The sequence below is a fragment of the Vipera ursinii genome, assembly GCF_947247035.1.
Source record: "Vipera ursinii genome assembly, chromosome: Z".
Classification (NCBI taxonomy): domain Eukaryota; kingdom Metazoa; phylum Chordata; class Lepidosauria; order Squamata; family Viperidae; genus Vipera; species Vipera ursinii.
In genome coordinates, this window is record NC_139517.1 from 87064429 (window position 1) to 87091262 (window position 26834).

Here is a 26834-nt window from a genome sequence, read left to right on the forward strand (position 1 = left end):
CATGGCACTGGGCCCAAGGTAGGACAAGAACTCATTATCTCCTAGTTTGTAACCTGGTTCCTGAACCACTACATCAAGCTTGTTTTCTCTGTCTGAAATGAGGGAATGTGCATTGGAATAGATGACAGTGAATGGGTAGTAAGAACTTATGTGTCCACCTACTATATACTATTTTCACCATTAAAAGGAAGGGGTTGCCACTAAGAAAAAGGAGTCAAACTATTCTCCAAAGCACCTAAAGGCAGGAAAAGAAGCAATGTATGGAAACTAATCAAGCAGAGAAACGACCTAGAACTAAAAGAAATTTCCTGACAGTTAGAACAATTAATCAGTGGAACAACCTGCCCCCAGAAGTTGTGAATGCTCCAACACTGATTGGACAACTATTTGAAATGGTAGAGAGTTTTCTGCCTAAGCATGGAGTTGAACTAGAAGACCTCCAAGGTCCCTTCCAACTCTGCTATTCTATTCTATTCTATTCTATTCTATTCTATTCTATTCTATTCTATTCTATTCTATTCTATTCTATTCTATTCTATTCTATTCTATTCTATTCTATTCTATTCTATTCTATTCTATTCTATTATCATCTAAATGCATTTCTTGCCTTATTCTCTACCTTTACAATATCTTGTGATAATCAGATCTCTTTCTTATAATTATCCAATTGTAGCCAAACCCACAGATTTTATAAATGTATTTCAGTACCTTTCAAAATGATTTCCAGATGAAATTTCTCATTGTTTTTCAATTATGCTACACACTGAGTCAGCATTTTTATTCTAGCACACACCATGCACCAAAGTCTTTTTCCTGAATCTGATCTCTGATATCAGACCTCAATAATATTTTAGATTATTGTTCAAATTTCCCCCCAGCCTATATTACTATTCTATACTTGCATATAAATTGAACTGCATTTGCAATTATAACTGCCATTTCTTTTTTCTTTTCCAAGCTTTTCATTTTCCTACCTGTTGCTATGATGTTTTCTCTGTATTTCTGCATCCACACAAAAATACAAAGATAAGTGCCACTATGATGCTGTTCCTGTAAAATACATTGATAATTAAGAAACATGCTCCTAGTCAGCAATTTTAGTTGAAAGAAATGTAAATAATTTCAGAAGTTTATAGTAGTAAGATTTTTTTATCTCTTTTGCTGGCAATGTTTAGAGATCATTTTTCTCATTTAGTAAAATATGTTTGTTTTTTTGTTTGTTTATTTATTTACTATTTTATTTAATACTTTATATTGAGATACAGAACAAAGCCCCTGACTCTTGAGAAATCATTTTTATCAAACTCACACCTAATAGGGTTACTAAAGTTATTTGATCATCCAATGACTTTATTTGCTAGTTAGTTTATTTATTTAATTTAAAAAACCTGCATCATATGTTAAGTCAGCTGCCCAAATTGCAACCAACATTACGCAGGGTAAATTAAACCCAGACTCAGTTATTGGGAAGTGTGAGGGTAAACATTGAATTCATTCATTCAGAAGAAAAGATGTACTAGAGGAGAAATAAAAAAGAATGGTAGCATATTTATGAATTTCTGAGTTAGTAAATTTTCACTAAATGGAGTTTTATGAAGTGTAATTTTTTGATATTTTATAAAATAGGTATTGTTGCTGAAGGAATACTGCTGTACCTTTGTTTTCACTCACACATTCGTCTTTTCACCTAGCTCTCCCACATCCTGTACATAACTTCCCTATATACTACTTATATAATGCCTCACAATCACATCTCTTTTCTGAGTTTTTTATAGTTATTTTCTGCATAGTTGTGGTTTGTAGTTCTGCTTTCAGTGCTGCTGTAACATTTTCAGCAGTGCTAACATTTTCTCTCAGTGTCTTCTGATTTTCTATTAAAAATTAAATTATAAACCAATACAAAATTGAAGCAGTGCAGTCTTGGAGTTTAAGAAAAAAGTTCATTCTAATATAAGTAAGAACCATATAAACTTTTAGATTTTGGAGACTATTTACCTAATATAACATATATTATGAATTCAGTGCCTGATGATGGCAAAGTACCTAAAAATCTAAGAATTTTTCTCTTATATTAGGGATCTTTTTATTTTTAAAGAAAAATGCTAATAGACTTCTTGGATTGTAGTATACCAGTCTAATGGGACATTTTATGTACTAGAGAAAAATCCAACCATAAAATCCAACCATAAAATGTCCTCAAGGACATTTTATAAATTAAAATATTATCTCTCCTGATTTTATAGATTCAAGATGCTGCAAGTCGGGGCTTGAAATTTGTTGGGATAGTACCTCAGCATGTTTCCCAAATGAACTCCAAGAGTAGTAGTGCTGTAATATCTATCAGCAACAGCTCCAGAGAATTAAAAGATGACAAGAATCCATTAGATATTCCTGAAGATTGTGCTTCATTAAATCTTGAAAAAGGAAATGGCATTGATGTATGCAAAGTCCCAGCAGGAGAAGAAGAAGGTAGTAACCAGCAGGTGAACCCTAGTGAAGATCTAGGAGGTGAACAGGCGGTCACTGAGCATCTTAGCTTGAGCTCTCCTGGAGAACTTGGAGGGCAGCTTCACGGTGAGTATGCAGATTCTTCCTTAAGACTATTGAGAGTAGGTTGGGGTTAAGGTCTTGACTTGCTGTTTCATAAATGTAATATTTTCAAGGAATGAAAAATACATGTTGCCATTCATTTTGTACTAATGATGATATTATTTTCTATATAACGGGCGATAAGCATAAATGTACTTTGGTACGAACAGAACATAAAAAATATACAATTACTGGTCTGTTTTGCTCAAAAATAAGCTAACATTTGTTTAAGATAAGTTATTTTTTTTACATTTGAATTTATGTATTAGATTCCCTTACTAAGAGAAATGTTTAGCGATATATATTGCAATATTATTGCAATTATTTCTGTCTTTTTCTTTGAAGGCTTAAGACATGTGTATATGAGATTCTCCCCTAATTTTGTTCCCACAAAATCAACTCTGAAGAGAGTTGAACGGAGAAAGACTGGCTGGCCCAAAGTCACCTATTAAACTCTGCTCAAATACGATCTCTGAGACTAAATCCTTACTTACTTACAATGCCAGGAAAATCAAACTTGACTAAAGCTTGAAAATAGTTTACAAATACTTGCTTTTTCTGTGATTGGTGTTTAGTTTTAACTTGGATTTTGACTTGTTTCTGTGCCCTCTCCAAGGTTGTTATTAATCCCAGACAAAAGGAGGATAGCTATAAAAGGAAGCAGCTCTTAGATAAAATGTTCTTTTTTTGGTGTTTCTTCCACCTTTCTTATCTTTCCAGCGCTATCCTTTTCTCTCCTTAAAGAAACACAGAAATGTTGGAGGAGGACTGAATCACGTGTTAGAGCAATAATAATTACAAAGCACTTCTGGAAGGTGGAATATATGAGAAAACAATTCAGAATAATCCTGTTTTGAATTTTTTTTGGTGTAAGAAGACTCAGAAAGAAACTTCTGATAGATTTTTAGTATTCTGCTATTACAAGTTACAACAATAAAGTAGTATTTATTGAATTTTGTGCCTGTTTCCTAATCTGACTTACTTTGAAGGGCTAATTACTATATCCAATTTTCTTTCCTCTTCTAGAGTTCCTCCATATAGCAGAATGAACTATGCATTATTCTTGACAAAAAACCCTATAAGTTTCAATTATGCAGAATATCATATCTAAAGCACGGCTTTTGTTGCCTTCTCATCAGTTAAAGTATCAGTATCTATTTTTATGGATAACCCTTCAGGAAACATGGGTTATGTCAGCTAGGCTAGGGATTTCCAGCCTTTATGGGCCAGTGGATGCATTAATCTGTGCCATGATCATAAAATGGCTTCTATGAAGTGTATATGCTTGCTCACAAAATGTCTGCAATAGGGATGATGGCCAATCAGAAAATTTAGTATGTAACAAAAATATCTGTTTTATATAAAAGAAATTTGCTGATCGTAAAAGCAAGTTACTGGCACAGGAACAAGAACTTAAGGCAGACTGTGACCTTGAAATGTCACAAACAAATCAAAATGCTTATTTCTTTGGAGGAGAATTAATAACGCTAAATTAACGCTAAAGCAAATTCTTCCAGCAGTCATGCCGTGAAACTAAGATTGGGGAACACATTTAGATTCTTATCTTGTGATTCTAGGATTTTCAAGTTATTAAAGTAGTGTAGTTCTTCATTTATTTATTTTTTAAAAAGCTTAGCATATAGCAAATATATTTAGTGACTGTTGGTATTATCTCAGTATTTTATTAACTTTCAAAACGTCAGTTTGAAATTCTACTGTATATTGTCTTTCTGATGATATCACTACTACATAGCCATACCTGTGGAATTGAAAGGCTACAAAATAATCAGAAAAAGAAAAAGAATGAAGAAAGAAAAACTATAATATTTAGTAACAGAATGGTTACTTTCCTTTGTCCCAGATGTATATCCACACTTTATAAAAATACAGATTCTCCAGCCAAAGAACTTATATCCAATCCCCTTCCTACAAACACAGTTTGCTAAAATAATAACAAAAAACTTAAAATGTTACTCTGAGATAGAGGCAGAACAGATAATTCTCCATAAATCAGGACTTAAGGGCTCCCCTGGGTCTTAACCAGCGCTAAGGTCCACTCTCCCAAAGTAGGTGGAGTTAAATCCATTTTTTCCAGTTTTATTATTATTTGGTGCTTTTATGATAATTCAGCTTTTTTAAAAATTGCAAGTTTATTATTCATCAGTAAAGGGTGTAATGTCAATGAAATTCACTCCCATCACTCCACCTAGTGATGGAAAATGCTCACACATCTTTGGGAAAGAGCATTCTGAAAGAAGCTAAAATTGATTGGAATAAAAAATATAGTAATAGGTAAATCAACACAAGAAAAGAGCAGAAGAAGCATTGAGATTCATTTGGAGAAAGCTACTGCACTTGGTAGACTTATTTAGGGGAATTGGTTAAGATTGGGTAGGGTCTGACATGTAACCAGATGGAAATAATTAGCATACATAAGAGGAAAGACAAATTAAAAGGATTAGATTTGCTACCATTGATTTTTGTATGTGTGTTACTTCACTTTTCTCCTTGCCAGTTTCTGCCAGATTCAGATTTATTTCCATTTACTACTTCTTGACTGAAGATGGTGCACAAATCAGAGTTTCCTAAATAAAGGAAACAAATTTTGAAAACTGCAGTATATATGGAGTCACAATGACATTAGACTAGCTCAAATGTTGAACACTGATAATTTGTAGATAATAATATTTGCAATTATGCAGATTAATAAAGTTTTACTTTTCATCATAAAGTAAATATTTAGACTCCGTTTTTATTCAGACTTGTTTGGCCTGGCAGCATAATTACTTGAAAGAAAGAACCAAATTAGTAATATTCTTGTGTCAAAAATTTAAAACAGGTTCCTTGTAATTGTCATGTTTTATTTTTATCCTCCTCAGAGCTCTTACAAATTCTCTCTCTCTGTGTAAGAGTTCTGAATAAGAAAGCTCTCTCTTTCTCTCTCTCTTTGTGTGTATTTGTGTGTGTGTATTTCTACATTATGTCTTGCAAAATGTTTATAATTAATATATATAGTATTGCATAAAAAGAAGCATCTGTACATGGCATAGAATCTGCTGTTCTAGAAAGTGTGCATTCTGGAATCTCTTTAGCGGATTTGATAGACTCTTCTTACAATCTCCTTAAATCATCAAATAAGCACTAACCAATCTTTTCCATCGTTAACTATGGGGGGTGAGGTGTTACCCCCCGTTGATAGGGCCCGCAAACTGGGCGTCCTCCTGGATTCACGGCTCAGTTTGGAAGATCATATAGGAGCCGTGGCCAGGGGGGCTTTTGCCCAGGTTCGCCTGGTGCACCAGTTACAGCCCTATCTGGACCGAGATGCCCTACGCACAGTCACCCATGCGCTCGTGACCTCCCGGCTAGACTACTGCAATGCTCTCTATATGGAGCTGCCCCTGAGGACCACTCGGAGACTTCAGCTGGTGCAGAATGCAGCCGCGCGAGTTGTGATGGGAGTCTCCCGATACTCCCATGTAACACCTCTTCTCCGCGAGCTGCATTGGCTTCCGGTTGCCCTCCGGGTGAGATTCAAGGTGCTGGTGATGACCTATAAAGCCCTAAATGGCATGGGCCCGGATTATCTAAGGGAGCACCTGCTGCCAGCGTCAATTTCCCATCGTCCTGTGCGCTCCCACAGGGAGGGCCTCCTCAGGGTACCACCGGTCAAGGATTGCTGACGGGCGATCCCCAGGGGGAGGGTGTTCTCTGTGGGCGCGCCTGCCCTATGGAATCAACTGCCAACGGAACTCCGGACTGCCCCCGACCTTCGTTCATTTCGCCGGGACCTAAAAACCTGGCTCTTTGAGCTATCTGGTCTGAACTGAGGGGTTTAATGTTTTTAAATTGTGATTTTAATTTTTGCGGCTAGACTTAATTTAATTTAATTTTAATTTTATATTGTATTGTTTTTAAATTTTGCCTTGTAAACCGCCCTGAGTCCTTTGGGAGTAGGGTGGTATATAAACCGAATTAATAAATAAATAAAATAAATAATTTGAAAGTATACTCACCTGTCCAGGAAAGAAAGGTAACTAGTTGTTTGGGTACCTTCTGGCATTAACAAGAACAACTTCCCTATTGTCTTCCGATATATAGGCATTTTGCGCACAACTGTAGCCATCTTATGAACAGACAAGCATCCCATTCTCATAGTAAAATGTGAAAAGATTCAAATTACACTGTCAAAATTCAAATAAATAAATAAATAAATAAATAAATAAAAAATAATAAATAAATAAATAAATCCATCTGCTCAGAATAGTTACCTATTCTTGTTTAAAGGAAAGGACAACTCAGTAAAGTAAGCAATTATAAGTAGAATAAATAATTTCAAATAGTTCAGTAATGTTACAGTAGCTGTATTCAAAGAAAATATACCAGAAAAAAATTATGAAGATTCTTGTGGTTATGCAACAGAAACATGGAGATGCAAACTAGACAGAGAGCAGCTCACTTTAAACGTTCTATTGACAGAAATGTAGCTGTAACTGTATATAGAGAAACAGAGTGCTATTATTCCTACCTAGTTTATCAAAGTGTTGAGGAAAAGGTTAGAAGAAAAAAACTGTTCTAAGTAAGCAAGGTCCCTTTATGATTAAAAACAATATAAAACAGTATTTTTTAGAAATTTTCCCAAGCATGAGGATAGTGAGGAGGCTGACAGAACAGCCTTCCCTAGTGAGATGTCTTCTACCATAGCTAGATGTTCTTCATAGTTAACATATCTGAAGGGGCTAATTTGGAGAAAGCTGCCACAGTATATGACCTTACCCTGTACAATATTCCATTAAAAAGTATAGCTGGTAAGAACTTATTATTATTTTGATCCTTAAAGTGGGGCTCAAATATTGTCTATATTCTGCAGTTTGAAAGAACATTCAGAGTGCTAAAAATGGGACAAGTGGAAAAGATTTTTTTTTTAACATTGTCATAATAACTAATGACAAGGGGGAAAATGTGCAGCAATTTTCCCAGAGGAAGAGAATGAACACTTTTCAAGCAGCCCCAGAATGTCTCATTTTTTTAATTATGAAAAACAAAAAGCATTATTTGTGTTATATCTACCAGTTTAAACATACTATTCAGGCAATATATAAAACACCACTTAACCATAAACAATAGGCTGGGAACTGCTGCATTGGGAAAAAATAACAAAATAAGTTATAGTTAATATAGCATTGCAGTGATTTACTTAAAGGAAAACAGGTACTTGATAAATTGTGATTTTCTGTACGCCAGACTTTTCATGCATTAAGAAAATGAAAGAAAAGCCAAGAATGGAAATTCCTAGATTTAAAGGAAGTAACTTTGCTTGCTTTTTCTGGATAATAATTCTGTATAGCGCTAGGAGGTCATGAAATCAAAATAAAGCAGCAACAAGTATTACTACTATCATAGCAGAGGTTTCTTTCATTGCAACCACGATTTTTAGTAGGGTTCCTCAAATTTCACGATTACCAAAATTTGTATATTGCCCTCTCCCCTGGTTTTGCAAAATATTTTAAATTTTCAAGGGAAATACAGCTGGATTTGACCTCTGTCAGCTACTGCTCAAACTATTATTCAAATTAGTTCACAGGTACAGTTAGGGGTATTGTGAAAATATTTTTGAGATATTAGAGGCAGTGTGTACCAAGACAGTTTTGCAACTTATGCTCTAATTTATCAACTCTTTTTACTGCTTCTGACATATAAAATAGTTTCCTACTTTATTTTATTTATGCAGTTATAGGTGGCAAGATTTGATCATCAGACCAATGTTTTAATCTAAGTATGTTAACTATATAAAAATCAATGCTACATATTTATATTAACTACATTATGCAGATCATTATGTATAATTATTAAATAATTATATTTGTATTAATTATCCAAAACTTTCAATTTCACATGAGAAAACTCAAGTTGTGCTTGTTAAATTTGTTATTATATTTCCTATAATATAATACAGTTTCCCAACGATGTTCTCCAGTTGTATAGGAATCATGCCCCAGGACTTTAGATCCTAGCACATCTGGAAAAAGATAATGCATCATATTTGCTAGTCCTACAATTGTTATTTCTACTCTTATATTTTTGTATAGAAACTGAGATCTTGGCACTCTTCAACCAGCCAAAGGCCTTGCAGACATCCAGTCAATACTATACTGTAACTGTACCTGTAAGAATAATCAACAATGGAAAAAGCATTTGTGCCTTAGAAGCCAATTGGCTTGAGCACATGACAGAGCACTTCCGGAGAGGGAGTACATTGGTACATGGCATCTTCAGTCTTGGAATGATAAATGGTAAGAATTTTTTCTTCAGCTACTTGCCTTAATCTCCTTAAATGACTCTTAATCTGTGCCTTGCTTTCTTGCTTCAGTTTCAATTTCAGCCTTTTTAATAGACTGAAATTATTAATGTTTTTTTTTTAAATTGTCCTTATTGCCCTTTGAAATTACATGCTCTTCTGAGTATGAATTATTGCAGTCAGGCAAGAACAATCTTTGAAGAAGCAGCACCTTTATAAGCTGCTCATTTAAATTTCTGTAAAACGTGCTATTTTGTGGAACAGTGCTAAATGGGAATGGTCTATTTAAAATTTAATAAAAAGCAAGCCATGTAAATGTTTCAATTCAAAGCCTATGAGATGTGTCTGAGAGAAAATGGACAGATTTAAAATCAGAAGGCTTACTTTAGTGGGGGTCTGTTAAAGTGCTAACAGGCTACATACAAAGAACTGGGCATTCCTATGTATTAATGATAAATTACTGTGTGAGATAGGCAGATAACCATAACTATTACAGGTACAACAACAATGTATCAAGCAATTGGAATAAATATTTACAGATCATTCATAGTTCTAATTTATCTTTCTCTTGTGCTAACCACATTCAGAAGAATGATTTTCATTCCTATCCATCAGTGAGTATGTTTAAAAGAAAACAGAAAAGGTTAATCAGTGAACCTGTTTATTATAAAAAGCAGGGATGGCCACAATTCCATCCAGCAACCAATAGGAATGCACACATTGCCTACTTCAGATTAAAGAACAACGGAGAAACGAGTGGTGCAAATTAGAAAACATTACATTGGTAGTATTGTAGCAAAACACATTTACTGGCTGCTTCTGGGCTAGGATTGGGGTGAGCTAAGGGTGGCATTGTCCATTCATGCCCTTTCAGGTGACTGGCTAAATAATAAACTTTTTTTCTTACATTCAGTCATGTAAAATTCTTGGAGATTGCAAAGACAGTACCTTCAGTTTTCATGGCAAGGTTTTTCAGAAGTGGTTTGTCATTGCCTCCTTCCTAGAATTGAAAGTAATTGGCCCTAGGCCATACAGATGTCTTTATTATTTATTTATTATTTTTATTTTATTAGACTTATATACCGCCCTTCTCCCGTATGCCCAAAGAGGAAATAGAATATATGGTTCCTATACCAAACTGGCTTTGCTTGCCTACAATTAACAAGTTGTGTAGAAGATTTTGTCACTTGTACTAGTTTTTCCATTCCACCTAATATTTTTTTTAAAAAGCACACAGATAGTCCTCAACTTATGACCACTACTAAGCCCAAAATTTCTGTTGCTAAGCAAAACAGTCGTTAAGTGAATTTTGGTCCTTTATTACCTTTTTTGCCATAATTGTTAAGTGAATCATTGCAGTTGTTAAGTTAGTAATGCAGTTGCTACATATATCTGGCTTCCTCATTGACTTTGTTTGTCAGAAGATTACAAATAGATACCCAGTATATGCTGCAATTGTTTTTTTATTTGATAGATAGATAGATAGATAGATAGATAGATAGATAGATAGATAGATAGATAGATAGATATAGTCCTTTCGGTCCTTTCATCGCGACCTAAAGACTTATCTTTTCCAACTGGCCGACCTGGACTGAGGATGGGGTTTTTTAATATTGTTTTAATTTTATTGGTTTTAGTAATTAATTATGGGGCTTTGTAATTTAATTCTTTTTTAATATTTGTATTACTGTTTTTTATAGCTGTTTTATTGTTGTGAGCCGCCCTGAGTCCTTCTGGAGATAGGGTGGCATATAAGTCCCATAAATAAATAAATAGATATAGATATACAGAGATAGATATCTCTATCTATCTATCTATCTATCTATCTATCTATCTATCTATCTATCTATCTATCATCTATCTATCTATCTATCTATCTATCTATCTATCTATCTATCTATCTATCTATCTAGTTGCTGTTGTTGTTAGCTGCGGTCATGTCTGACCCATTGCGACCCCATGGACAATGTTCCTCCAGGCCTTCCTGTCCTCTACCATCTTCTGGAGTCAATTTAAGCTCACGCCTACTGCTTCAGTGACTCCATCCAGCCACCTCATTCTCTGCCGTCCCCTTCTTCTATTGCCCTCGATCTTTCCCAGCATCAGGCTCTTCACCAGTGAGTCCTTCCTTCTCATTAGGTGGCCAAAGTATTTGAGTTTCAACTTCAGGATCTGGTCTTCTAAAGAGCAGTCAGGGTTGATCTCCTCTAGGACTGACCGGTTTGATCGCCTTGCAGTCCAAGGGACTTGCAGGAGTCTTCTCTAGTACCATAGTTCAAAGGCCTCAATTCTTTGGCGCTCAGCCTTTCTTATGGTCCAACTTTCATTGCCATACATTGCAACTGGGAAGACCATAGCCTTGACTATACACACTTTTGTTGACAGGGTGATGTCTCTGCTTTTAGTGTGCTGTCTAGATTTGCCATTGCTTTCCTCCCCAGGAGCAAGCGTCTTTTAATTTCTTGGCTACAGTCCCCAACTGCAGTGATCTTGGAACCCAGGAAAAAATATATATGTTGCAACTGTTGTAAGTGTGAAAAATTGTCATAAGTCTTTTTTTTCAGTGCCGTGTAACTGAGTAGTCACTAAACAAACTTGTAAGTCAAGGATTGCCTGTACACATACCAATATAGGCCAGCATTTACACCACTACACTAACTGGCTCTCTGTGGACACGATTCTATGCTATGCTATGCTGTGCGATATAAATACCATCAAAATTATTGGTAGCTAGAACATCCACATATTTTGCAACCTGTTGCATGACTGCTCTTGCTGAGTATTATTAAACCAGCTTTTTAGTTAATACCAAAGCTGATACATAATCAAGTTAAAAGTAACTTTGGGGTTTAATTTCCCATTAGCTTTGAATAAATAATTTTCTGAAAATCTACAATATTATTTTTAAGAAAAAATAACCTGTAGGTACAAATATATCATATGTAAATAAAAGTGCATTTTTAGAAACATAGTTAAGAATAAAATGCCTCTTTGCTATAATATGGGATCTTTTTCATAATATATTATTTTATTTATTATTTGGATTTATATACCGCCCCTCTCCCGAAGGACTCGGGACGGTGTACAGGGCAATTAAAACACTATATACAAGACATAATATACAAAAATTAAAATAAATTAAACCAAATAGCCCTAAACAATAAAACACGTTCTAAAATGTAAAATGTAAAATTTAAAATCTAAAATCCCAGTCCCTCAGTCCAGGCCGGCAAGTTCAAATAGCTAAGTCTTCAGGTCGTGCGGGAAAGAGCAAAGGTCGGGAGCCATCTGGAGCTCAACAGGGAGCTGATTCCAGAGGGCAGGTGCACCCACAGAGAATGCTCTCCCCCTGGGGGCCACCAGTCAACATTCCCTGACCGACGGCACCCTGAGGAGGCCCTCTCTGTGGGAGCGCACAGGACGATGGGAAGTTAACGCCGGCAAAAGGTACTCCCGTAAATAATCCGGACCCATGCCATTTAGGGCTTTATAGGTCATCACCAGCACCTTGAATCTCACCCGGAAGACAACTGGAAGCCAATGCAGCTCGCAGAGCAGAGGTGTTACATGGGAGTATCGGGAGACCCCCATCACAACTCGCGCGGCCGCATTCTGCACCAGCTGGAGCCTCCGAGTGGTATTCAAGGGCAGTCCCATGTAGAGAACGTTGCAGTAGTCTATCCGAGAAGTCACGAGCGCATGAGTGACTGTGCGTAGGGCATCTTGGTCCAAATAGGGCCGCAACTGGCGCACCAGGCGAACCTGGGCAAAAGCCCCCCTGGTCACAGCTCCTATATGATCTTCTAAACTGAGCTGTGAGTCAAGGAGGACACCCAAGTTGCAAGCCCTATCTACAGGGGGTAACACCTCACCCCCTATAGATAAAGATGGAATAGATTGGACAACCCGAGATGCCGGTATGCACAGCCACTCGGTCTTGTCGGGATTTAGACAAAGCCTGTTCCTCCCCATCCAGACCCTCACTGCCTCCAGGCAACGGGACATCACGTCGAGGGCATCACCAGGTTGATCTGGGGTGGAAATAAAACGCTGGGTATCATCGGCATACTGATGATACCCCACCCCCAAACCACGAATGATCTCACCCAGCAGCTTCATATAGATGTTGAACAGAAGGGGCGAGAGGACCGAAACCTGAGGGACTCCACAAACGAGAGGCCTCGAGGCCGACCTCTGCCCCCCTGCCAACACCAACTGCGAACAACCCAGGAGGTAGGAGGAGAACCACTGTAAAACAGTGCCACCCACTCCCAACCCCCTGAGGCGCCGCAGTAGAATACCATTGGTCGATGGTATCAAAAGCCGCTGAGAGGTCTAATAGGACTAGGACAGAGGAGCAACCCCTGTCCCGAGCCCGCCAGAGATCATTCACCAGTGCGACCACTGCCGTATCCGTGCTGTACCCGGGCCTAAAGCCCGATTGGTAGGGGTCCAGATATCCGCTTCCTCCAGGAACAAAAGGAAGCTGATGTGCCACCATGCTCTCAACAACCTTCGCTAAAAAGCGAAGGTTGGAGACCGGACAGTAGTTGATCAAAATAGCTGGGTCCAGGGCAGGCTTCTTGAGGAGGGGCCTCACCACTGCCTCCTTCAAGGCGGCAGGGAAGCTACCCTCTCTCAAAGAAGCAGTTATGTCCCCTCCCGAGCTGCATAAACCAGCCAGGAGGGGCACGGGTCCAATAAACACGTGGTGGAACTCAGCCTCCCCATGATACTCTTTCCTTAAGAATAAAGCTTCTTCATATCAGCTGTTTTAGATCCCATGTAATGATTGCAAACCTTAAAGTCTTAATTCTGCAATTGCTCATTCACTTCACTATTATGTACTCTGGTAGAGGAAAGCAATGTTTTTGTCTTTTATTTATTCTGAGTGAAGAAATTGTGGCTTATATAATATCAAAGATTTAATAAATCTCATTGCTACTCCTTCCTACAGATTAATTTTGTGTGCTCTTAATTGTGTACATCTCAAGCATGCATATTATTATTATCATTGATAAATAATTATACAAGCAATTTTAGAGTACAGCTGTAAAATTGCCCAAAGTTTTTGCAAGGGACTGCTTTAGATATAATATGCAAGGTGGAAGGGAAAACTCCTTGGTGGATATTGGCAGTCCATTCATAAAAAGTTCCTTAGTTTTAGATCTTCACCCAGTAATGGTTTGTGATGATTGAGAAACTACAAGATAACGAGCCTTTTATTCTTGCTGTAATATAGTACTTGTTGATGCTATTATGAGAAGTGAACAGTTTGTTTGAGAATTTGGCTGGAGATCTAAAGATATTTAATATTATTGTCTTTCGACCTCTTAAAAATAACATTGTTTATTTAAGAATTATTTTCCTGTACTTCCATTAAAGAGTTCAAGGCAGTGTACGTGGGGATCTTAGGCAGATTCCTTTTGAATTACTGCTTCAATGCAGATGCATCTAGTTTTAGAAATCCTTTGATTTTTTTATTATTATTATAGTTTTTTTTGCCTAGTGCTAGTGTTAATGAAGATGAGACCAGTATTGCCATTCTGATTGCAAGGGAGACTCTGCTATAAAAACCAATAGAAAGCAAATTCCTTTTTGTTATCTTCAAATAGATCTATTTTTATTTATTTATTTATTTATTTGTTTGTTTTTATAAACCGCCCTTCTCCCGAGGGACTCGGGGCGGTGTACAGAATAAGGTAGGCATACAGAATGAACAATAGTGAAAACAAACAATAGTAAAATACAAACTGGGACCCCAGATTAGAGCTATCAGGCCAGGCCGGACTGCTGGAACAGATAAGTTTTTAATTCGCGCCGGAAGGTGCGGAGGTCGGGGGCCATCCGGATTTCGGTTGGTAAGCTGTTCCAGAGGGCTGGCGCACCCACTGAGAATGCCCTCCCCCTGGGGGCCACCAGCCGACATTCCTTGAGCGGTGGCACCCTGAGGAGGCCCTCTCTGTGGGAGCGCACAGGACGGTGGGGTGCTGACATTGGCAGAAGGTGCTCCCGTAGGTAGTCCGGACCCATGCCATGTAGGGCTTTGTAAGTCATTGTTAGCACCTTGAACTTCACACGGAAGGCAACTGGAAGCCAGTGCAGTGCACGGAGGAGAGGTGTGATATGGGAGTATCGGGAGGCTCCCAAGAGTGTCCGTGCCGCTGCACTTTGCACCAGTTGAAGCTTCCGAGTGGATCTCAAGGGCAGCCCCAAGTAGAGAGCGTTACAGTAGTCTAGGCGAGAGGTCACAAGAGCATGGGTGACTGTACGTAAGGCATCCAGGTCCAGATAAGGCCGTAATTGGCGAACTAGTCGAACCCGGGAGAAGGCCCCCTTGGTCACAGCTCCTATGTGATCTTCCAGGGAGAGCTGCGAGTCAAGGAGGACACCCAGGTTGCGGGCCCTATCAACAGGGGTTAGTAACTTGTCCCTGATGTTAAGGGATGGGATGTTCTGAGTATCCTGGCTTGCCGGTACGTACAGCCATTCAGTCTTGTCCGGGTTCAGTTGAAGCCTGTTCCTCCCCATCCATTCCCGGACCGCTTTCAGGCAGCGAGACATCACGTCGAGGGCATCACTGATGTTGTTTGGAGTTGAGATGAAAAGCTGGGTGTCATCAGCATACTGATGGTACCCTACTCCAAAGCTGCGAATGATCTCGCCCAGCGGTTTCATGTAGATGTTGAACAGGAGAGGCGAGAGGACCGACCCCTGAGGGACTCCGCAAGTGAGAGGCCTCGGGGTCGACCTCTGTCCCCCTGCCAACACCGACTGCGAGCGACCCTGGAGAAAGGAGGAGAACCAACGCAGAACCGTGCCTCCCACTCCCAGTCCCCTGAGGCGTCGCAGCAAGATACCATGGTCGATGGTATCGAAAGCCGCCGAGAGGTCTAATAAGACTAGGACAGAGGAATGGCCCCTGTCCCGGGCTCTCCAGAGATCATTTATCAGAGCGACCAATGCCGTCTCCGTGCTGTAGCCCGGCCTGAAGCCCGATTGGTACGGGTCTAGATAAACCGCTTCATCCAGGATCTGAGGGAGTTGGTGCGCCACCACGCTCTCAACAACCTTTGCAAGGAAGCGAAGATTGGAGACTGGACGAAAGTTATTCAATGAGGATGGGTCCAAGGTGGGCTTCTTGAGGAGAGGCCTCACCACCGCCTCCTTCAAGGCGGTGGGGAAGTGACCCTCACTCAGAGAAGCGGATATGACCGCCAGGAACCAGCCTCGTGTCCCCTCTCAAGCTGCATATGCCAGACAGGAAGGGCACGGGTCCAGTAAGCATGTGGAGGAGCTCAACCTCCTCATAATCCTGTCCACTTCCTTAGGAGTCACAGGATCAAATTCCTCCCAGATGACGTCGACAAGACTGTCCATGCCTTGTTCTTCCAACTCAGCCCAGTTGGAGTCCAGGCCGTTTCGGATCCGAGCAATTTTATCCAGCAGATATTGACCGAATTCCTCGGCTCGACCCTGCAAGGGTTCCTCCCTCACCTCTTGGTTCAGTAGGGAGCGAGTCACCCTGAACAAGGCAGCCGGGCGATTATCTGCGGACGCGATGAGGGTGGAAAAGTAGTTGGATTTTGCCACCCTTATCGCAGCGAGATAAGACCTGGTGAGGATTCTTAATCGCAATCGGTCGGATTCGGATCGACTGGATCTCCAACGGCTCTCTAGGCCCCGTCTCCGACGCTTCATTTCCCGGAGCTCCGCGGTGAACCATGGGGCTCGCTGGGATCTGCGCCGGGTCAGAGGCCGCAAGGGTACAACTCGGTCCAGAGCCTCCGTGGCTGCCTTCTCCCAGGCTTCCACTAAGGCATCCGCCGAGCTGTGAGCAGGGAGTGCATGTGCGTCCCCAAGCGCTGCCTGGAACCTATCAGGGTCCATTAGGCGCCTAGGGCGGTACCATCTGGTTGGCACCGCGCACCCACGGCGGGGGGTGGCAAAGGGGAAGTCTAGCCGCACGAGGTGATGATCGGTCCATGACAGGGGCATAATAGTCGTGGCACCCCCACCGATATCATCGCGCCACCGTCCAGACAAGAACACCAAGTCTGGGGTGTGGCCTCTCTCATGAGTCGGTCCAGAAATTATTTGCGACAGGTCCATGGCCGCCATGGAAGCCATGAACTCCCGAGCCAGATCGGACGATCCTCCCAGGGACGGTAGGTTAAAGTCGCCCAAGACCATGAGTCTTGGGAATTCAACCACCAACCCTGAGAGGACATCGAGTAGCTCGGGCAGGGCTGGCACCTAATTTCAGGATTTAGCACTATAGTTACTAGCATGGCACTGAGGTAGGCTAGAGTCTTTTGGTGGCTACCTGTTCTGTACCAGCCTGCTACCGGCCCTGCATAAAAGGCAGGGACAACCCCTTTACAAACGGCAAGAGGCTGGAACTAAGCCTGCCAAATTTATTAACATAAAACAGAGCAAAACAAGACACCAACCATGAAACAGGAGCTATGAAACAGGAACTATTCAAGCGGTTGCCTTCAGCAAACCAGCTCTCCCACGCATTCCCCTTTTATACAGTTCAGGGCATGGCTTCTCTCTGCCTCCTTCCGAGGTGCCCCATTGCCTTCCTCTGTTTACTCCTGATTGACTGCCTCCTGCGTCGGGCATCCTTGAACAGGGCCAGCTGTGGGTCATCTTCATCCACGCTGTCAGGCTCATACAGCTGGGTCTCCATCGTGACCAGGTGGGAGGGGCCTGGCTGAGGGCTCTCATCAGCAAGCTCTTCAACACCCCCCCTCCTCCTCTGAGTAATCTGACCCAACTGCCGAACCCACAGGCTGACCCTGAATCACAACACTACCAATGTTCTTGCCCTGACTTCTGCCTTTAAAAAAAACTTATTTCTAAAAACATTGGAAAGCTTCATCAACTTTCTTAGAAAATAACAGTGCTCTCTGTGTTATCTGAAAGAATGCCCTCCTGACAGATAAAGAACAGAAAAAATCAGCATTCATCATTCAGAGGGATCAGGTTAGAAGAGTTGACATGTAGCATTATGATACTTTGGTGTTTTATGTCCCATGACAGCCATTTTTATTTTGAGAATCAAACCCCTGTGCAACTTTTCGGTGAGAGTATCTACAATAAATCATTAAATTCCAAATGTCTTCACTAAATCAAATAAGTTGAGAATTTCTGATCTAGTGCTCGCTTTATTCTATGCGTAAAGTGAGTATGAGTAAGTACTATGTATATATTCCTTACCAGTGCTTTTTTTGTAAAAGAAAAAGGTGCCGGAACTCACACATGTCATACAACCTGCCTTGCCTACCCTACAAGATTCCATCCAAAAAAGGTGCCAGAACTCCGTTCTGAGCGTTCTATGACAAAAAAAGCCCTGTTCCTTACTTTCTATGCCCTATGGCACATTTAAAAACTCATCTGTGTTTATCTGAAACAGTTGCATATTCCATCCTCTTATCTCTTATTCCTTTTAGTTCATTTTTGTTCAGTTTTAGAAAAAAAGACTTCAGGATACAAGTCTATCCCCAGGGTTAATAGAAAGATTAAACAGAGAAATAATGCCTAATGCAAATCTTTAGAGTAGGCTTCAGTAACTAAAATGGATTTGAACCTTAATTCCACTGTCTTAATCTAGCATTTTATGCTGTCCATGTACCCTGCATTATATATAAATTATTTATATTTTTATTATCAGCATTATTGAAATGGCAGTATTTGTATGATAGTAGTGCTGTGTTACTTGCAGGAGAAAAACAGTACCCATTCAGAAATGGAGACAAATCAAAATATACACAGGGATGAACTTTTCATTAAAATCAATTGGTACCTGTTTGAAAATTGTTTGGTATGGGATGAAACTTTGACTATCATTGTGGGAAATTTGTAGAGGTGGATTTAAAATGTTCAGGAATGGAAAGCGTTTCTAGCATGTTCATCAATTTAATCAAATATCTTCAGTTGACTACATCCCATGTGGAAACAAGGGCCAGCCAGCTAATTGGCTAAGTTGTACCAGTTTTAAAAACTACCAAGAGTGGAATTCAATGAAACATGTTAACACAGCACAAATATTTTACAGCCATATACCGTAATATTATTTATAGTATTTATAGTCTGTCTTGCTTCTGGGAGCTTTGAGTGCATCCATGAGAATCTCTCCTTATTTAAATCACCATAGCAATACACCTGTTGAGTCAGCTTGGATGAAAAAAGAATAACAGGCCCAAGGACACCCAGTAAGCTCAATGGTTGAGTGGGGATTGAATAAATGCCTCCCTGGTCTCAATGGAGCACCTTAAAAAGTAGCTTATTTTGTGAAGCAAATGAAAGAGGTTTCTAGAATTTTTCCTGTTGTGTTATAGCCATAAACGCCATCACCAATTAAAATATTCAGTGAAAATCTTGTTGAAAATTATATTGAGGGAAAGATTTTTAAAAAATCTTTTAGAAAGGGAATTTGAAAGGGCACTTGAGCGAAAGCCTTCCTTCGGGTAGGGATGGGGTATTCTTTTTGGCAAAACATATACATACTTATTTAAAGACAGATGGTTTGTTTTATTTTTACTTATTCTCACAGAAATGCATACTACAATTTCAAAAGTATGAATCATTAGACATGCCAAATTAAGTTGTTTTTTAATTGGATTTCTAGATCATTATCAATTATTGCTTAACATCTTAAATGATGCGTATGAAAAGCATTATCTTATTGTTTAAATACCATAGAATAGTGCATTTACAAGACTCTGGAGAGTTTTCCAAGGAATGAGAATTAAAATTCCTTCAGAAAGAGTATTGCATGTTGGCTTAACAGTTCATTTTTTTGCACAAGCAAAATAAGTTTAATTTTTTATAATGAGTATTGAGAAGTAGAATTCATTGGTACAGATCAGCTTGCTTCTAGGCAAACTTTCTAATTGTAATTCTATAAACTATGATAAGCTAATATATTGCAGAGGTTAAGATTAGTTTCTGAGGAAAGTTAGATTTAATTTTCAGTCCAAAGAAAATCATGTTGTTATCAAATAAGAGCATTCTTTGCTTTCAGAATTACATTCAGATTGAAAAACCAGCATTAACATTGTAATAATAACAAGATGCATTTCCATTCTACAGGATATTTAGCAAATTTGCTGTTAAATAAAGACATCATCAAATGAAATGCTCAGTAATAAATGTGTATATTGAACTCAAGTAATTCCTATTTGTAGTTACCAGGAGGAGATGGAAAATTTGACTCATTGTAAAATTCTTACATACATACGGTATATAATTTTCACATAGGACATTCTACATATAGCTCAAATGCACAAACAGACAATGTCATGCATAACAACTATTTATGTGTCCTTGTTACTTATCAGGTTGTGGCAGAAAAGTCACTAAGCTACGATAGTTACAAATCATAATCAAGGAAAGAAACTCCCCTAATAAAAAAGCAGCCAAAGAAGTAGTTGTACATCTATAAATTTGCAGGACAAACACCTATAATATATATGGGCCAGTGAGTTTTATAGTAATAACTATAATGCAAAGGTTAAGCTTTGTATGGAGTGTTTAATAGTTCAAAGGAAACAGAGAACACAAGGAGACATTGCTTCCCAGTAGTATGATTGTCATCATTGCAGAAGATTTTTTTTCCATACTGCCTTATAAATCATGTGCAGGAACATTAAACTGACATTTTGCCTAGCAGAACAGCATAAAATATTTATGTACCCAAGTGAAAATAGTCTTTTGAGTTCAGTGAGGGAGCATCCCCCCATTAATAAAAAAAATCAGTGATAATGGAACTTCTCTTTTAAAGGGAGAGATTAACCTTTTTGAAGGTAAAGAAAAATAATTATTATGGCAGCGCTTGAACCGAAGAGACTTAGTATTTAGTTTAATGATTATGTGGTATGGTGATTAGAACAAATGACACATCACTTGGCCTTTTAGCATTAAGTTTTATTTAAGTAAATAGAATATGTTGAGATATATAGGATTAATCACACAAAAATATAAGTAAAAACTACTCAGGGAGTTAGTGAAAACAAGAAAGTTTAAATAGATGTTTTTAAAATACTGTAACACATCAGAAATTCAATTCTTGATGACTTTTCATAATTGCATTGTCAAAGTGTTGTGCAATTTGCCACTATAATGTAGTGGAGGCAGGGTAGTTAATGCTGCATGAATAGTGGCACAAATTTGTAGATATTTTAAAAGCAATGTGCTTCAATTCATTTTTCTCTAATGTGATTTCAGTTGGAATGATGGCCTCTGTGTATTTCTCCAAGTTTTTATCAGAAAAAGTGGGCCAGAAATTGTGGTTTGATATCTTATATAGGCAAATGCTACAAAAAGACCTTAGAAAAGCATTAGTAAGTTGATTCAAGATCAGGCAGCGTAGACAGGAAGTAGAATTTAGTGGGCCTTTCTGCGGCTTGTTTTTGCCAGTTGCTGACATTCATTATTTAGACTTTCCTTCATTTTCCACCTTGCTTTCTTCTTCTTCTTCTTCTTCTTCTTCTTCTTCTTCTTCTTCTTCTTCTTCTTCTTCTTCTTCTTCTTCTTCTTCTTCTTCTTCTTCTTCTTCTTCTTCTTCTTCTTCTTCTTCTTGGCAGCCTTTAAGTTCAATAGACATTAAGTCTATGAATATTCATTTGCTCTTGATATGGCTTACTCACAACAAGGCAGGTATTTTCCTTGGACCACATTTGCATCTATTATTTTATGGTTTACAGAGGCTTCAAATACATTGTGAGGTAGAGCGACACATGCCATAAGTATTTGTTGATTGCTTTAATCATTTTATCTTATGACTGGAATAAAAGAAATGTCTTGGTTATTTGCTGGTTTGCCCTTGGCACATCTCAGTAGATGTTGGATCTTCTTTAGTGATATAAGCTGACCACTGGGCAATCAGGATAAATAATCTACAGCTAGGTTCTCTTTCCATGGTATATATTTAATGGTGAATTGATACGGTTGTACTATCAGTGACCATCAAGTCAATGTCGTCTTAGTTTGATGTATGAAATATAACAAATTGAAGCCTGATGATTAGTGAAAAGTTTAAATGACTTCCCTATTAAATAATGTAGATGTAAAATCCCATTAGATGGCTAGACACTCCTGTTCTATAGTGGAGTAACTTGTTTGTCAAGATAATAGTTTCCTGCTAATTAAGGCAATGGGCCTATATCCCCTAATGGACCTTGTTTGAGAATAGCTCTGATACCTATGAGGCAGCAAGTGTTATGAAAATCTGGTCTCTTGAGGAATAGAGCTTGGCATATAGCATACTTCACATTCTGAAATGCTCTGTCATGTCCCTTAGTTTGTGTAACTTCCATTGTTTAGCCTTCTGAATAAGATCAATCAAAAGAGCAACTAAACCCAAAAAATTGGGGATGATTATTGATACCATATAACATATTCAAAATGAATTGCTTTTTAATTATTAGTCAAACCAGATGGAGGTTGGCTTCTTCTTGAGATCTCTGTGGGTTACTATAAATCCTAAGTATTTGATATCTAAATAAGTCCAGGTTATATTTTAATAATAAACAGTATTGCCTTTAGTAAATGCTTAAAGACATGATGAAAATGTGCCAAATGATCTTGCCAGAAGTCCATAAAGATATCTGTATCATAAATAATACAGCTGTAAAGTCTATACCACTGTAGCACTAAACCCTTAAGCCCCTGAAAAGTTGTTGGACTTCATGGAGTCAAAACAGTATTACAATCAGTGCTTTTTTTCTAAACAAGAAGGTGCCGGAACTCTCATCTTGGTGGGTGCAGGAGGCGGGGGTGGGGTGGGGTGGCGGTGCTGCTGCAGTCACAGGTGCGAAGGGTGTTGGCGGCGGGCTCCCCTCCCTGGGGCCGGAGCCGGCGCAGCTGGTGCTGTGGGAGCAGCAGAGCCCACTCCAAATGGCGGGGCTGCGCAATGGGGGCAGCGGAGGCGGTGCGGGCCAGGTGATTTTTTAATCTTATGATTTTAAAAATATATTTTTTCTATTGTAAGTTTCCCCAAACCTCACCATGTGGATTGCATACAAATATTATATAATTGGTAAATAAAGGTAGAACATATGTTAAATATACATCAAATGATAATATGCTTCCCTACAAAGCCAATTCTTGCTCAATGACAGACCAAGGAGTTAACTCGGAAAGGCAAGAGGAAAATCTAGAAGAGGTCTGTGCAGCTCTTCAACATCTTCATCAACGATTTGGATGAGGGGATAGATGGGGAACTCATCAAATTTGCAGACAACACCAAGCTGGCAGGAATAGCCAATACTCCAGAAGATAGGCTTAAGATACAGGAGGATCTGGACAGACTCGAACACTGGGCACTATCTAACAAAATGAAATTCAATTGTGAAAAAAGTAAGGTTCTACATTTAGGCAGGAAAAATCAAATGCACAGGTATAGTATAGGTGGTACCTTGCTCAATAGTAGTAACTGTGAGAGAGATCTCAAGTCCTCGTGGATAATCACTTAAATATGAGCCAGCAGTGTGCTGCAGCTGCCAAAAAAATCCAACACAGTGCTAGGCTGCATTAACAGAGGGATAGAATCAAGATCACATGAAGTACTAATACCACTTTACAATGCCTTGGTAAGGCCACACCTGGAATACTGCATCCAGTTTTGGTCACCACGATGTAAAAAAGATGTTGAGACTCTAGAAAGAGTACAGAGAAGAGCAACAAAGATGATTGGGGGACTGGAGGCTAAAACATATAGGGAACGGTTGCTGGAATTGGGTATGTGTAGTTTAATGAAGAGAAGGATGAGGGGTGACATGATAGCAGTGTTCCAATATCTCAGGGGCTGCCACAAAGAAGAGGGAGTCAAGCTATTCTCCAAAGCACCGGAAAGCAAGACAAGAAGCAACGGATGGAAACTAGTCAAGGAGAGAAGCAACCTAGAACTAAGGAGAAATTTCCTGACAGTTAGAACAACTAACCAGTGGAACAATCTGCCTCCAGAAGTGGTGAATGCTCCAACACTGGAAGTTTTTAAGAAGAGACTGGCCAGCCATTTGTCTGAAATGGTATAGGGTTTCCTGCCCTACCGGGGGGTTGGACTAGATGACCTCCAAGGTCTCCTCCTCCTCCTCTTCTTCTTCTTCTTCTTCTTCTTCTTCTTCTTCTTCTTCTTCTTCTTCTTCTTCTTCTTCTTCTTCTTCTTCTTCTTCTTCTTCCTATTATTATTATTATTATTATTATTATTATTATTATTATTATTATTATTATTATTATTATTATTATTATTATTATTATTATTATCTTGTATAAAGGAAAGGCCCACACTGATAAATTAAAAATCTTTGTGGTCTGCAAAGGAATGCTGGTGGGCTAATCAATGATTTGGTGACTAGAGGAGCATCTACAGTGTTGGAGCTTGTGGTCATGGTAAGCCATGGAGGCACTAGGCAACATGATTTTCAGGGCAGTGGTGGTGATTTTATTACTTAAAAAAAAAGTCTGTGCTCTGTCCAAGGGTGCTTGGTAGGCTGCATGTAAAGGCCTGGTCTAGAATTTATTTTGGAGCATTCAACTATCTAGAGCAGGCATGTCAAACTCATTTTGTTTGAGGCAATTTTTTATAAAAGAATTGCCATTAATTTGTTTTAATAAAATAATTTAAATCAATTTTTCACTTGCTTTCAAATTAAATGAATGAGATTTTTTTAGTACAATTGCCAAATGCAATAAACTGGTTTTAGGTATATGTTACTGGAAGGAAAAAGCAATCCCTGTTGCGTTACTGATCCCAGAGAAACATTTGCATGTATGCAGGTATCCTTAGGGTGCCATAGTTATGGATGAGAAATATTGGTTGCAAAGTTGGCATTTCTGTATGTAATACCGATATTTTGGACTTATTTTTGTTTCTTTGCATGTTTGATATTTTTAAAAAGGCATATGCTACTGACTATGCTTATGCACATATGTAACATGATCACTGCTTGTCCAAAATTTTACTATACAGATAATACGGCCAGAAATTATTTTAGCCTTTTTAATAAATGTTGTTATTGATGTTAAGCTCACCAGGGAAAAACATCATATATTGTTATGTATATACTAGGTTAATTATTTAAAGACTGAAGTGCAACATAACTAGATTCTAAATAATCTATTTTTCAAAACACACAACAGTCCAAACACTAAAAGTAAAGTGCAAATTAAGAATATTTCATTCTTAAGAATTGTTTAGATTCAAAATAGTTTCCAAGAGTGTACAAAAGATACTATTTTTTTCTAGAATCAGTTAAATTAGACATATTACATTGAGAAAAATGTTTCTCATTTCTTTCCTGTTACCTTTGATTTCATTGCAGAGATGTTAACATAAGAAATAGATTATTTTGTTATCTAATTTTACCTTCCAAAAGACAGAAGCAGACGAAAAATGTGAGGTTCTTTCCTGTTGGCTTTTCTGAATTAGCTGTTTTAGATTCTAAAAGTTTAGTTCCTAAAGAAGTAATCCTGTAAATAATGTTAATGTCCTCCTCTAGTGCAGGCTCTTTTATGACTCAAGGACTTCAACTCCCAGAATTCCTGAGCCAGCATGGCTCAGCTTGGAAACCTCAGCATGGCTGGCTCAGGATTTCTGGGAGTTGAAGTCCACGAGTCATAAAAAAGAGCCAAGATTGCTAGTCCTGCAATAGGCTTAGGAAAACCAATAAGGGAGCTGGGTTGTTGTTGTTTTTTGTGTGTGTATGTGTGTGTGTGTATGTGCGCGCACACACAAAAAAAAAGGTTTCGGAATGCCGTTCTGAGCATTCTATGAGAAAAAAAGCCCTGATTACAATAATGATAGTGGAAGCTCTACACTTTATTCATCAGTATGTTTGGGCATGTGAATGTTTCCCGTATGTGGTTTACTAGTACAAATTAAGTCCAGCACTTATCATAGTTACCAATAATGCATTGCAGAATTCAAATGGAAACTTACTAGTTCTATTACTATCATTCATGCTAATAAATTTTAGCCCTCCAGAGATATATTCCACCTTCTATTTTATAATATGGTAAGAAGAATCTTGTATTGTGATAAATAATGCACAGATTGTTGTTAACAAATAATAGCTAATAATACAGTTTATAGAACTTGTTTGTTTTGGACAGATACTTTCCAGGGCATGACAGATGGAGTATTCATCTTTGAAGATCCTTCTGTAGATGATAGCAGAAGTATGCAAGGCTATGATGCTATTGTTGTAGAGCAATGGACAATCTTAGATGTAAGTATATAATTTTGATCTATTTCTAATACCTTGATTCACAACTCTGAGAAATTAGAAATTTTAAACTAATGTCTGTATTTTTTAAAAAAAATAATTGTTTTATTTTATTTATTTTATTTTTAATTCCATTTATATCCCGCCCTTCTCCGAAGACTCAGGGCGGCTTACAAGCTTATATCTTGCTTATGTTTTATCTTTGTTTTTCACCAATTAATTTCACACTGCATTAATGCTCCCACCAATGTTGTGATTGTTGATCAGCTTTAATATTTACTTTTTTATTGTGCATTCATCATGATTTCTGTTGTAGCCTTTTAAAAACAATTGCCAAGAAAATTCTCAGAAATAGTGTTTCTTACAGCAAATCTCTGCAGAATAAAATTATTAATGCCGTCGCACATAACATTTACCTGAGACTTCTTACATTATTATCGGTTTGTATGGAATGTACACTTCATAAAACAAAGTTGTTGTTTTTTTAAAAAAAGAATCTTTATTATTATGTCAGGTCTCCTTATAATCTACTTATTCTTGCTTAGTTCCAAAATAGTTGGACAACTCTTGGACAAAATTAAACTATTTATTTAAATGAGATTTCAAAAAGAAAAATTATATAAAAACATTTATGTTCTGTGATTAATTTTCAAGAAGCAGCATATTCAAGCACTCAATTTTTTACAGTGACCTAATTAAATTAATAGAAAAAA

General features: G+C 38.3%; 1 protein-coding gene across 1 annotated transcript in view; it reads left to right on the forward strand.

Annotated features, from left to right (window-relative positions):
• The window catches only part of RFTN1 (raftlin, lipid raft linker 1), a 110771-nt gene that overhangs the window by 57165 nt on the left and 26772 nt on the right, over positions 1-26834 (forward strand). The window contains exons 5-7 of the mRNA XM_083376171.1: positions 2244-2574; positions 8679-8882; positions 26009-26124. Of these exons, the coding sequence (XP_083232297.1) occupies positions 2244-2574; positions 8679-8882; positions 26009-26124 (651 nt within the window). The remainder of the gene's footprint in view (positions 1-2243; positions 2575-8678; positions 8883-26008; positions 26125-26834) is intronic.